This window comes from Carcharodon carcharias, chromosome 3 (assembly GCF_017639515.1).
Source record: "Carcharodon carcharias isolate sCarCar2 chromosome 3, sCarCar2.pri, whole genome shotgun sequence".
Taxonomy (NCBI): Eukaryota; Metazoa; Chordata; class Chondrichthyes; order Lamniformes; family Lamnidae; genus Carcharodon; species Carcharodon carcharias.
Window position 1 is genome coordinate 80629197 of NC_054469.1, and position 14624 is coordinate 80643820.

A 14624-nucleotide genomic window follows, 5' to 3' on the forward strand; every position below is an offset into this window, starting at 1 on the left:
CAGAATGAGCGAGGGGGAAAGGGATGAAATGTGTCACTGTGTGCACGCTAACTGATCCACTGTCTTTATTGTTAATTTCAGCATCATCAGAGCCTGTGCACCAGGATCGATTGCAGATGCCCCCTCTCACACATGAGGGCCATCAACTATCACCTGTGTCTCATCATTTCTGCGAGGCAGGCACCAGCGCAGATACTAGCACATTGGTGGGCATTGCAACATCGACTAGTGTCCTGGGGCACAGAGAAGAGGGCACTTCACAATCGCTGCAGGAGCTGGCAGAGACAGAGCGTGTCAATGGCGCCATCAGTTGGAGGACTGCAGGGAACCAGGCACATGCAGAGTCAGTGTGTGATGATGTGCCTCTGGCGTTGTCTGCGACGCAGCAGCTGCAGGGAATGCAGCCAGGTGTGCGGGAGCTTCTGGGAGTGTTGCATGAGACTATGCTTCGCTTAGTGTCCATGGTGGAGGAGTCCACACGGAGCATCAGTGATGCAATCAGCCTCATGGCAGAGCATCATGCTTCCTCCATGTGGAGAGGGGCTTCCAGGAGAACAAGCAGTTTCTCCTGGGGTTACGCTCGGACCTGCAAGCCCTCACAGCGCCAGTGGCCACAGCTGGTCATTGCCAATGTGGGAGATGGTGTGGGCTTCAAGCTTCCCAGCTCGTTGCTCATCCATCGACGGTGAGCAGGGAGGTCCGGGACGACTTCACGTCGGCGGAGCAACTGCCTGCCGTATCTGCGGGCTCCTCTCACAAAGCTCCGGATGAGGCCAACAGCTACTCCGCCCCTCTCCCAGTAACCGCTTCATCGGGTGAGGCTGCGATGACTGGGGACATGCCAGCTGTGGAACTGGCAGCTCCCTCCCAGGTGGGGCCAGCACAGGCTTCATGGGCCTGAGGATGGCCGCCAAGGTCATCGAGGCCAACAGAATCACCAGATCGAAGTTGGCTAAGCTTATTAAAACATAACTATGATGATGAATGGCTTGCTAAATCAGTGCGCGCTATACCACAGCTTAATATACAGGGAACCTTCTTTCCCAGAGAAGACAATACAGAAGGTAGAATAATAGCAGAACTACCACAGGTAGCTTGGTTTAAAAATAGGAAATAGATCGCATTACTGCAAACATTCATTGCTGTGTGTACAATTGATATTTTCTGGGTCTTCTGAAGTGCTAAGTGGGGCAAATGGGAACAACGTTTTGTAGTTTCTGAAATTGAGAAACATTTTTGATCTCCAAGGCTCAGCCATTGAACAGTTTGATGTCAAGAGGTGTGGGTCTTTGAAATATAATTTCAAACTTGAACTGCCCAAGCACTTTCAGATGCTGACAGAATCCATGGGACAGGATTGAAATGTCTATGATCCAGTTCAAACTTGATGAACCAAATAGTGAATGCTGACTATTCTATGATTCTTAAGGATGTTGTGGGACGTGGATACTAGAGGTGCTCCAAATGGATCGCTAATAAGATGCTTGACCTGGCTGAGCACAGTAGGAAGGTAAAGCTCAACAAGATTCCACAGCTCTGAGAGCTAAGACAACAGAACAAGACAGCCACCAAGAGAGAAAAGAAGGCCTACCTAAGATGTCAAAAGAGACAGAACAACACAACACCAAAACATAAATGAAATAGTGAAGCATCTGTGATGCCCAGCCCTCAAGTGGCCCATTACATCCATCAATGAAACCTGTTTACCAATTCTGTAACCAACTAACGTGAAATTATTGAAAACACTATCAGTCAGCTACACCAGTTAATTGCGAAAGCAAAGACTGATGAAACTGTTCATCAAGAGCAGTGCAAAGGCATCCTCATATATGGGGCTGAATTTAATGCTAGGGATTGGGTTGCTGGAAGTGAATCTGCTTGGGCTTGTCCAGCTTCAACCGTAAGCATTTAATGGTCTTTGGTGTTCAATTAACTTGAGGTGGGACTTTTGACCCCTTCAAAGAGGAAGTCTTGCCTCAGAGCTGGCGGGCAATCACATAACTGGTAGCTCTTGTCCCAACAGCGCCACCAGGTGCAGTGGCCATTGCTGGGACTGCAACAGTCTCCAAGGAAGGTTTTCAGCGATGGTGTCCAGATTGTGAGGCAAGTCTGTGGTTTCGCTGGGGCCTGGCTGGCAGGCCCTGGCGAGGGGAGTGGGGAGCAGTGGGTGACAGGTTGGAGGATGGGAAGGTGCAGGGGGCAAGTTCAGACCTGGGAGGGACATCCAATGGGCACAGTTGTGCCCGACCAGGAGGCAGCCCCCACCCCAACCCGACAGATCTTGCTGAACGGCCTGGAGACATGGCCTGGGCAGGAAAAATCCCAGTCGTGGTGGGATTTAATTGGCCACGAATGGCCTCATTTGACCCTAGGTGAGCGGGTCACATGGCACCTCCTCTGCTGTGAGTACAATACACACGGGGTGGGTAGGTGACAGGCATGGCACCCAATTTTAGGTCCCAACACAATCCTGACTGCATGGGAGAGCTTAAAATTCCAGCCATTTTACAAAGGCAAAGAGATCTGAACCAGACTGCAGCAGTCTGAGAAGTATTAGCCTGCTGCCAACAATTGCTAACGGTAACAGATATTTCCATGACAGCAGGTGGCTGCCAAACAGTCCAAAAATAATGAGCCATTGTTGCCTACGTCAATGTGAAAAAAGCTTTTGACTGAGAAGTGTTTAGGGTTCCTGTTAAAGCCTGTAGGTATCTCTACAAAGAATATATCTTTAATCTGAGAAGCAAGCAGCTGGGTCCATTTTGACAGAAAGCTTCCTGAGCATAAGAAATAGGAGTAGCAAGTGGCCTTAACTCCACTTGTCTGCTTGCCCCTCATAGTCTTGTAGATCAAAAATGTGTCTAATGCAACCTTGAATATGGTTAGTCACAGAATCTTAACTGCACAGAAGGAGGCCATTCGGCCCATGTCTGCACTGGCTCTCCAGATGACCATTATGACCTAGTGCCATTGCTTTGCCTTTACCCCGTACCCTTGCACATTGTTTCTCTTCAAATAATCATCTAATGTCCTCTTGAATGCCTCGATCACACTTCCAGGCAGTGTATTCCAGACCCGAACCACTTCACACTGCTTTTGCACATCACTTTAAATCTGTGCTGTCTCGTTCTTGATCCTTTTACTAATGGGAACAGCTTCTCACTATCTACTTGTCCAACCCCCTCATGATTTTGAACATCTCTATCAAATCTCCTCTCAGCCTTCTCCTCTCCAAGGAGAACAGTGCCAACCTCGCCAATCTACCCTCTTACGTGAAGTTTCTTATCCCTGGAACCATTCTTGTAAACTTCTTCTGCACTCTCTTCAATGTGTTCACATCCTTCCTTTAATGTGGCGCCCAGAACTGTACACAATGTTCCAGCTGAGGTCTAACGAGGGTCTTATATAAATTCAGCATAACCTCTTTGCTCTTGTACTCCCATGCCCCTATTAATAAAGCCCAGGAAACTATATGCTTTATTAACTGCTCTCTCCACTGTCCTGCCACCTTCAATGATCTATGCATATATACATCCAAGTCTTTCTGCTCCTGCATCCCCTTCAAAATGACACCCCTTATTTTAAATTGTTTGTCCACGTTCTTCCTACCAAAATGCATCACCTCACATTTCTTCATGTTGAACTTCATTTGCAACCCATCTGCCCACTCCACCAACTTCCCTATGTCCTCTTGAAGTTCCACACCATCCTCCTCACAGTTCACAACACTCCCAAGCTTTGTATCATCCGCAAACTTTAAAATTGTCCCCTGCACACCCAGATCTGGATCATTAATATATATCAGAAAAGCAAGGCTCCCAGTAGTGACCCCTGGGGAACTCCACTACAGACCTACGTCCAGCCCAAAAAATATCCATTGACCATTACTCTCTGCTTCCTATTTTTAGCCAATTTTGTGACTCTACCTCAAGTGACCTCAGTGGAAGGGAATACCAAAGATTAACAACTCTCTGAGAGAAGAAATTCCTCCTCATCTCTGTCTTAAATGAGGGGCCCCTTATTTTGAAACTGTACCCGCTAATTCTAGATGCCCATACAAGGGAAACATCCCCTCAGCATCCACCTTGTCAAGCCCTCTCAAAATCTCATATGGGCGGAATTTTACAGCCCTGCTCCTGCCACGACAGGGCTGTAAAATTCTAGCTCATGTTTCGGTAAGATCACCACTCCTTCTAAACTCCAATGAGTACAGGCCTGATCTGCAGAACCTTTCCTCATAAGACAACCCCTTCATCTCAGGAATCAGCCCAGTGAAACTCCTCTGAACTGCTTCCAATGTAAGTGACCCTCCTTAAGCAAGAATATCAAAACTGTACACAGTATTATCTGAAAGGGAAGAATGTGCAGGGTTGCAGGGAGAATGACACTAGATGTATTACTCATTCAAAGAGCCTGCGCAAACATGATGGACCAAATGGCCTCCTTCTGTGCTGTGAAAATTCTGTGATTCAGTACTCTCGGTGCAGTCTCACCAATGCCCTGTACAGCTATAGCGAGCTTACCTTTTTTTATCTTCCATCCCCTTTACAATAGAGGCTAACATTCCATTTGCCTTCCTAATTACTTGCTGTGCCTGCATGTTAACGTTTTGTGATTCATGTGCAGGGACACCCAGATCCTTCTGTATGCAACATTCTGTAGTCTCTCTCTATTTAAATAATACACTGCTTTTTTACTCTTCCTGCCAAAATAGCCAACCTCATATTTTCCCACATTATACTCCAATTGCCCACTCACTTAACTTATCTATATCACTTTGCAGACTCCTTGTGTCCTCCTTGCAATTTGTTTTCGCGTGTATCAGCACGTTTGGTTTTAATATGCTTGGTCCCTTCATCCAAGTCATTAATATAGATCGTAAATAGTTAAGGCCCCAGCACTGCTTCCACTAGTTACAGTTTGCCAACTTGAAAATTAGCTATTTATTGTGACTGTTTCCTATCAATTAACCAATCTTCAATCCTTGCTAATATCCCCAATACCATGAGCTTTATTTTATGTAGTAACCTTTTCTGTGTCACATTATCGAATACTTTTTAGAAATCCAAATTCACCATGTCTACTGGGTACCCTTTATCTACCCTTAAAGAACTCTAATCAATTTGTCAAACACCATTTCCCTATCACAAAATCATGTTGACTTTGCTTGTCGCTTGATTATATTATGATTTTCTAAATGTTCTGCTAACAGCTCCTTAATAATGGATTCTAGCATTTTCCCAATGACAAATATATTTTCCTGCTTTCTGTCTCCCTCTTTTCTTGAATGGAAGTTTTACATTTGGGGTTTTCCAATCCACTGGAACCTTTTTAGAATCTAGGGGACTTTGGAAGATTACAACCAATGCATCTACTATCTCTGGAGCTACTTCATTTGGGAACCAAGGATGCAGGCCACCAGGTTCAGGGGATTTGTCATTAGTTCTCCTTGTACTTTTTCTCTCGTAATAGTGATTGGTTTAAGTTCCTCCCTCCCTTTTGCCTCTTGATTTTCTATTATTTTTGCCATGCTTTTTGTGTCTTCGATTGTGAAGACAGGTGCAAGATACTTGCTCAAAGTCTGTTCCATATCCTTGTTTCGCATTATTAATTCCCCAGTCCCATCTTCTAAAGGACTACTCTTTTTCTTCTTGTATACTTGTAGAAGCTTGTACTGTCTGTTTTTCTATTTCTTACTAGTTTACTCTCATACTCTAATTTGTCCCTTTCGTCATCCTTTGCTCATCTCTAAATTTTCTGAATTTTCTGGCCTACCACCAATCCTCACAGAATTGTCAGCCTTTTCTTTCAATTTGAAACCATCCTTAACTTCATTGGTTAGCCACGGATGGTGCATCCTTCTCATAGTCTTTCTCAATGGAATTTATGTTGAGTGTTATGAAATATCTCCTTAAATGATGCTGTTGCTTCTCTACTGTTACCTTTTAACTTATTTTCCCATTCCACTTCAGCCAACTATCTTTGTATCTTTGTAATTGCTTTTACTTAAATTCAAGACAATAGTTTCAGACCCAATTTCTCACCCTGAAACTGAATGTGAAATTCTCCATGTTGTGATCACTCTTGCCTAGAGGATCCTTTACTGTAAGTTCTCTAATTCATCCCGTATCATACACATTACCAGGTCGAAAATTGTCTGCTCCCTGGTTGGTTCCAGAATGTATTGTTCAAAAAACCTGTCCCAAATACACTCTGAACATTTGAGTTCAGTATCAGGGTACATCATGTTTGATACATTTCTATCAAATTCCTCTCTGCTATCTGAAGACGTGTTAACCAATTTATTTTAAATGGATTAAAATTTCCATTAAAATAGTGGAAAAATGAATTTGACAGTACCTTGCTTTGTCATTCTTTTCGATTTTTAAAAAAATCTTTCATGGGATGTGGGCATCGCTGGCAAGACCAGCATTTGTTGCCCATCTCTAATCACCCTTGAACTCAAAGGCTTGCTAAAGCTAACCACATTACTGTGGATCTGGAGTCACACATAGGCCAGACCAGGTAAGGATGGTAGATTTCCTTCCCTAATGGGCATTACTGAACCAGATGAGTTTTTATGATAATCAATAAGACTAGCTTTCAGTTCCAAATTTTATTAATTGAATTTAAATTCTACCGCTGCTGTTGTGGGATTTGACCCCTATCTCGAGAGCATTAGCCTGTGCATCTGGATTACTAGTCAAGCGACATCACCACTGCACTACCGTCTCCCCATATCCATTTATCTATTCCCTTTATTTAACTTAAATGTTACTTTATTTCCCACCCAATCAATCAATCTTTACTTACCCTTTTCTAATTTGAATATACCTTTCCTAAGTTACCACCTTATTCCCTTTTAAGGGATTATATTGGTTCCACTTCAATTGTTTGTGGCAGAATTCCACACTTTAACTGACAATCATACAAAGAAATTGTTCCCAATCTAATGATTAATTCTTTGAATAATCACCTTAAATATGTCCCATGTTTTAGGGAAGTGCTTTTATTCAAAGAGTAGTTTTTTCTTTGCATGTTGTGAACGTTGTTAATTTATATCCTTCATTCACAGACATGTAATTTTCAAATTGATTGTTGGTGGCGTTAAGGTATATAGATGTATGTTATATGTATATTTTAAAAATTCTTAAACATTTGATCATTTTTCAGTGCTGGGCCAAAGGTTGCTCCCCTCAACATCAATAAAGTGTCCAATAGCTTAATGAACCTTGGAAGGAAACTGATAAATCCAGCTATCTTAGTTGGTGGTACCAGCGGTTTTCAAAATATTGGAACAAACTGCAGTAGCAATCCTGCACCCCACCCATCCTCCCACAAAGCCATGGTAGAGCACACCCAACAACATCAGCAACAGCGAATGATGAAATCTGAAAGCATGCCTGTGCAGCTCAGCAAAGGTAAATTTAATGAATTATAAATTGTGTGTTATAATGTAGTACCTTCGGTAGTAATACAAAGTAATGTATTTCTTTTGGGTTTAAGCATGCCAGAGTTAGTTTTAATTTGAAACATGCACTAAAATAAAAATACAGGTCCTAAAGTTGGAAAATCACAAGATGCAGATGTGGAAAGCCATTTTTAGGTTATTAGCACAGAGCCTACATTCTCTTCTCATTCCCCGAACTCGTCATCCAGTTGTCACAATTTATCTACATCATACTGTTTCGCAATTGTATTATCAGCCCTGCTGAGGTGTGAGGGCAGGGAATTTTTGAAATATATGTGTCTTGCCTTCTACCTGACGCCTTCCCACCTCCAAGTGATCTTGTCAAAGGCTGGGTGATACCAGCATTAACTGTCCAACCCAGCCAGGATCTTACCAGGGGTGTATTGACCCTCCACTGCGGTCGAAGCCCGGCAGGCACCTGGAGGCAGCCTCCCAGTAGCAGACCGGGGCCTCCTCTAATTCCTTCACCCCACTCTGGACCCTTCGATATCAGAGGGTCACAACTCTGGTCGCAGGCCACCTTGTGCAAGAGTTCCCCAAATGGGGAGAATCCCTACGTTCTAAATGGTTAAATTGAGATTAGTTGGGTTTTACAAAGTGTACAGATAGTCCTTCTGAACACTTTAAAAATCAGATTTGACATGGCGCTAAAGCCACGTTTTACATTTCATTTGGTGTCAAGTGAAAATGTGAGACTATCCTTCAAGGTTTCTCAATCTATAGTTATATTAGGCCACGTGTCCAGATTCACACTGCCAGGAAATGCACCCATATATGCTTCTACCAAGATGCACTCTCAAAATCCTGTGCTCAAAGTGAATAATTCAAGTTTCTCTGGACTTTCTCTAAACTCAGTCCTATGATGTTTGGTTCTATGTTATTAGATTCTGGGTTTTATTATATTCATTTTGTAATTTCTTTAGAAATTCCTTTGTCCCTCTTTTCCTTTTAGATTTCTATGTGACTTCTTGATCTTCCTTAATCTGTAAGTATCAAATGGTTGCGCCTTACACTTGAGGTAGGATTTTCCCTGCAGGCCTATACATCCCGCCGTCAGGCTCAATGGGGGTCAGATGGTCGCACTGTGTGGAAACAGTCACTCACTGTGATTTTCCCCAGCGTGGCCAATTAATGGCCAGAGGGTGGGCTTGCCATCCAAGGATGGGGGACAGACTCCTGAATCTGCGCGGCCAATAGTGGGCCTTCTAGTTTGAAAACAGGAGTCACATGCCTTGGCAAAATGGAGACATCCTCTCTCCTACTTTTTTAATTTAAAGGAAATTTAAAGCAGACAGCCACCCCTGTGAGGATGGGGTGGAGAGTGGTGGAGGAAAGCCCTTCCACAGGGTGGCCTGCAGCTGCTGCTGTACCCAGTCAGCTAGGGAGGGCCTCTAATCCTGTCTAAAATGCTTACCCCCAAGCCTGCCATCAGGAGGCTACCACCAGGCAGCTAAACTGTTCCTCGCCACATCTGGGAACCCTGAGGCTGACTGGAAAATCTCAGTCGACCTCCAAAAATTGATCTTAAGTGGCCATTATTTAGTTGAATTGGTTATCCGTCGCTGCTTGCGGTTGGGTAGCCCTGCAGCCTTCCTATTCCTCCTCTGGGAAAATGGCCAGCGGTGGGATAAATCCAGGGAAAGTCCATGCCCACCCCCATTCCCTTCCTGGTCCCTGCTCGGCCTTAAACTCCCCTTAATACCTGATCATTATCAATGTTGTAGGAGATCATCTTCACATTCAGGACTGATCCTAACAGCATTGTCTCTTCACCCCCAATCCTTCCACACATGGACTCACAAAAAGATAGAACTTCCCCTTGCTGTAAGAAGTTTCACCTTGAATCCCATCAGAGATTTGGTAATACTTACCCATTAAAATCAGCTGAATCTTGAATATCAATTGAAGCTGGGTTCAAAGTCATGCCTTCAGAAAGGTAGTCTAATTTTATAATAAAAACACAAGAAGTAGGAGTAGACTATTTGGCCCATCAAGCCTACACTGCCATTCAATATGATCATGGCTGATTTTGGGCTTCAACCCTATTTTCCCACTGCCCCCCATTATCCCTTGATTACCTAAGGGACCAATAATCTGTCTATCCCAGTCTTTAAAGATAGATAACAATGGAGTATCCACAACCCTGTAGGTTAGGAAATTCCAAAGATTCGCAACCATTTGAGTGAAGAAATTTCTCCTCCTCTCAGTCCCAAATGATCAACCCTTTATCCTTAGATCGTGCCCCCACGTTCTAGATTCCCCAACCAGCAGAACTAACTTCTCAGTCTATCCTGTCAAGCCCCTTCAGAATATCATATGTTTCAATGAATCTCTGGTGTTTAGCAAAATGAGAGAATATAGACCCACTTTACTCAGCCTCTCATCATTAGGACAGCCCCCTCATCCAGGAACCAATCTAGTGAATCTTTGCCATACTGCTTCCAATGCAAATATCCTCTTAAGTATGGAGACCAAAATTGCACACACTGCAGATGTGGTCTCATCAAAGTCCTGTACAATTGTAGCAGGACTTTATTATTCCTGAACTCCAATTCTCTTGCAATGAAGATTAACATGCCATTTGCCTTCCTAATTGCTTGCTGTACTTGCATGCCAACTTCTTGTGTTCCTTGTACAAGTAAACCCAAGTCTCTCTGAACATCAACATTTACAAGTTTCACACCTTTTTAAAAAATATTCTGCTTTTCTTACGACCAAAGTGAATATCCTCACACTTCCCCATATTATGCTCCATCTTCCACCTTGTCCACTCACTCACACTTCTATGTATCTCATTCCAGCTTCTTTCTGTGCCCCTCACAATTTAGATTTCCACCTAGCTTTGTATGACAAAGGGATTGACATGCTATCTTTTATTTGACTTTTAACTATTTTTCCTAAAGAAAAAGCAGATTCACAGAATAACGTGTGCTAATAGCAAATGTAAACAATAAGGTGAAAGTGGAATCGTCGCAAAATGATATATTTAAAAATTGATTGGATGAATTAACCATCAGCCAAATGCTGACCAAACATATTAAAAAACAAAGCAATTAGTAGACTTGTAGAAGGTCTTGCAGATTGTCTTTTGGGTTGTGCAATTTGTTTTTATTGTTTATCTATTAAATTCTAATTCTGCCCTTCTGCTATTTAGCAAGAATTAAGACAGCCTTTCTTTTTCTTTAAGTTAGCAATAGCAATGAATCACTCCAAAATATTCCATATGAATAGTAGTGATCATGTTACCATTAATTTGAATTATACTTTATTGAATTGCATATCACCAGTGTTGTAGTTGTTGCAGTGTTTGGGTATGAGTACTTGGAGGAGTACTATTTTTCTCACACTTAGCATTCCTACTTTAGGCATTCTTAATAGAATTGAAGTAGTGAAAATTGAGTCCAGTGAATATAAAATGAATGGGGACAGTGACAATTTAATTTTTAAATATTGAATATAATTAAGTTCAGGACAAAACAGTCATTATTAAAAGTATTCATTGCATTGCTATTAACTCCTAAATGTAATAAGTATACATTATCTAGTGCTTCTGGTCTTCTAAAATATATTTTTTTTAAAAAGTGAGTCAAAGGTAATTTATGTAAAATGTTTCCTACAGTAGGATGGGGCATTTCCCTGTCCCAGTTACATAAATACAACCATAATCTTAGCAATACAGACAAGAAAGTTCTTTTTTAACTCTTAAAAATATCTACTCTATATATTGCTTGTTCATTGAAACTTTGAAAGTTCCTCAATGATTTTCTTTAATTAATTCTCAGATATGGGCACCACTGGCTGGCATTTATTTCCCATTTTTTTGTTGTATTGAGAAGGTGCCACCACAGCAGTTTTAATGGTTTGATGCAACCGATTCATTTGCTAGAGCAAGGACAGTTAAGAATCAATCATATTTATCCCGTATTGCAAGTTTCCTTTGCTGAAAGACTAGTTGGGTTTTTACAACAATCCAACAGCCTTTTCAAAATTTGCAGAATTCAAATTCCAAACTGATTTAGTGAGCAAAATGTTTAAATATATTTTTACTGCCCACTGAAGGGAACAGAAAAGCTTTTATTACAAAAACAAAAATTCTGTGAATACTGGAAAACTCAAGTAAAAACTGAAATGCTGGAAATATTCAGTTGGTCAAACAGCATCTGAAGGAGTGAAATATAGTTAAAGTTTCAAGCCAATGACCTTTCATCAAAACTGAAAAACATTAATGATGTAATGTTAGTAGTTTAACAAGTACAGAGGCAGGTAAGTGAGGCTTGGGGTGGTTCGTGGTGTGAAGGTGACAAAATAATAAAGGGAAAGGTATGTGATGGGATGGGAGGCAGGAGTGATTAAATGCCAGAAGGGATGATGGTGCAAGGCAAAGAGGCTGGTAATGGGAAAAGGAAAGAAACAAAGGATATAAAATAAAACCAGAAAATTCTGGAAATACTCAGCAGGTCAGGCAGCAGCTGTGGAAAAACAGAGTTAGTGTTTTAGGTCAATAATCTTTCTTGAGAACAAAGGATACTTTTAGAGGAGCTTTAAATGACAATGGCAGAATCATTGACATTGCCTGAAAAAAATAGAAGCATTGGTTATGATCTGAAATTGTTTGGTTAAATCAGGAAGATGACTTCTTTGTCTTCGTTATCTTCTGTCCGACCTACAGCGCCACAACCCCCACCATGGGTCGGCAAGGAGGCAAGTCCTGAATCCACCTCAGGAGGAACAGGAATTGAACCCCATGTTGTTGGCACCAATCTGTTCCACACCAGCCATCCAGCCCCACCCAAGAAGTCTGAGTTGCTGTTGCAGAATATACTTTACATGCATGTTGTAGTCTGGAGCAATGAATAGTGGTAGCGGCTCCAATGTTCTTTCCATCACATGGCTGACCAGGAACCTCTTACCACCTGCTATTTACATACGTGGGAAGGATTTATAAGTTGATGCTGTTTATCCACATTATGAACACACTTGTCTTGGCTGTCAAGGCCTGAGATGTAACTTGAACTTGAATCCAGAGCTTCTGGTTTTGAGGCAGGGACATTACCCACTGTACCACAATACCTCTTCTCAAGGGAAGGTCCTTGGCCCTTTGTCTGCTGATGCTTCATCCTGAACCATTTTCTTGACAGTTTTTGTTGGTGATGATTTTCCATTGCCTTCCACGCTCATGGAGAGGCAAGGAGGCAAGTTCCAAGTCAACCTCAGCTAGAACAGGGTTTCAAATAATGTTGGCATTATTTGAATCACACGCTGGCCATCTAGCCAACTGAGCTAACCAGCCCTCTCTTCAGGAAGGCTATAAAATATCTAATCAAATAATGAAGTGCTGTTTCTCAAGATTTTGTTGAATTTCATTAGAACAGTATAAGATGTCAAAGTGGGAGTGGGGCAGAGAACTAAAATGACAGACAACCGGAAGCTCAGGGACACGCTTGCCTTTGATCTCCCAGTGTAGATGAGACCACATCATGACCAGCAAATATAGCAAACTAATTTGAAAGAAGCACAAGGAATTTGCTGTTTCACCAGGAAATGAGTGTTTGGGGCCCTGGTTGGTGGGATTGGAGGATGTAAAAGGGAAAGTGTTCCATCTCCAGCGCTTGCAAGGGAAAGTGACATAGAATTAATCAGTTGTCAGGAAATGCACCGAAGCTTCATTACTTTTGTTTAATACAGTGGTTGCTAATAAATTTGAGAAAATACTTTGATTGTTAAATGTTGGAGTTCTGTGACTCATATGTTAAACGTTGGAGTTCTGTGATTCATAGGTTTATCAGGTAATTGTCTGAACAGACCGGGTGCCAATAATTTATCCTATTTTGTACCACTGAGCATTGGCCATCTGTTTCATTGTCTCCCTCAGGACAGTAGTGATACCAGTGCTAGGAAATTTTATGACCTCTAATTCCCCAAAACTACAACTAAGTTTGGGAACTCACTATCCAAGCAACACAAAATCCATTCAAATTCTTTTTGTTAAACCTGAGTTCACTCAGATGTACAGGTGGACTGGATTCAGAATGTTTTTAAACAGAATCTCAAATAATTTTTTTAAATTGTAGACTGGGTCAAGTATAGCAACAACAACAAAATCTGCCAGATTCAGCCAGATTTGATTCAACTTTATATTCCTGAAAAAGTCTTTCATGTAGGTTCCCCTGGTAGTTTTGGGAAGTAAGCATGTTGGAAGTATGTCCAGGACTGTCAGATTTTGCTCGTGGCATTCCCGCTACTGAGTCATGCATTCCAAATGGCCCCTTAGTTTCTTCTACTGGAAACAAGCATTTTAAATCATTCTGGCCATGTGTATAAATTTCTTGGAGGATTGTTCACTCTGAAATGAGAGCTGGGATAAATGCAGCGTGTGAGTAGAATTTCTTGATCTTGGGTCCAATAACAATTGCATGTCTGCAGGTGGATAACCAGACAGCATTAACAACAATATTAATATGACTGTAACTCATTAGTCTAGACAGAGTCTTAATAATTACAAAATAAGTAGTTAATGTTGGCTCCCCTGAAGGTTCAGGCAGTTAAACATTTAGTCTTTAAGCTGTACAGACAAGGACAATCTGATTTACTAAAGCAAAATACTACAGATGCTGAAAACCTGAAATAAAAGCAGAAAATGCTGGAAGTACTCAGCAAATCTGGTAGCGTCTGTGGAGAAACCAAGTTAATGTTTCAGGTCTGTGACATTTCATGAAAACTGACGACAGGTCACAGACCTGAAAGGTTAATTCTATTTCTTTCTTCACCGATGCTGTCAGACTTGGTAGACAATCGGAGTTAGCTGATTAAAGTGGCAAAAGGGTTGTGCTATTCGCCATTGGACCTGGTATTGGAATAGTAAAATCAGCCAATATTCCCACTCCAGACTGCTATCCAGCAGCCCCTGTTGGAGGGATATATGTATGGGCATCTTTTAAGGACAGATTTGGAATCAACTGTGATACTAGAATAGAAGTAAAATAGCCTGTTATTACTTGTTGTCTAAGCTCACAAATGAATAGTGGCTACTTGGATCAATGACTGAGAAGAACATTTTATTGTCAAGTCAGTCTCGCTTTATCAGTTTCAATTCTATAATGGTTTATGCAGATTTTCTTCTGGGCTGAGAGAAAGTATACCAGAAAGTCAAGCA

The 14624-nt window shown here is 41.7% G+C and overlaps 1 protein-coding gene across 8 annotated transcripts in view; it reads left to right on the forward strand.

Annotated features, from left to right (window-relative positions):
* Nucleotides 1–14624, forward strand: part of tbc1d5 (TBC1 domain family, member 5) — a 554754-nt gene that overhangs the window by 441416 nt on the left and 98714 nt on the right. For all 8 annotated transcript variants that reach the window (XM_041183651.1, XM_041183652.1, XM_041183650.1 and 5 more), the window contains one exon: nt 7174–7421. In XM_041183651.1, coding sequence (XP_041039585.1) covers nt 7174–7421 — 248 coding nt within the window. The remainder of the gene's footprint in view (nt 1–7173; nt 7422–14624) is intronic.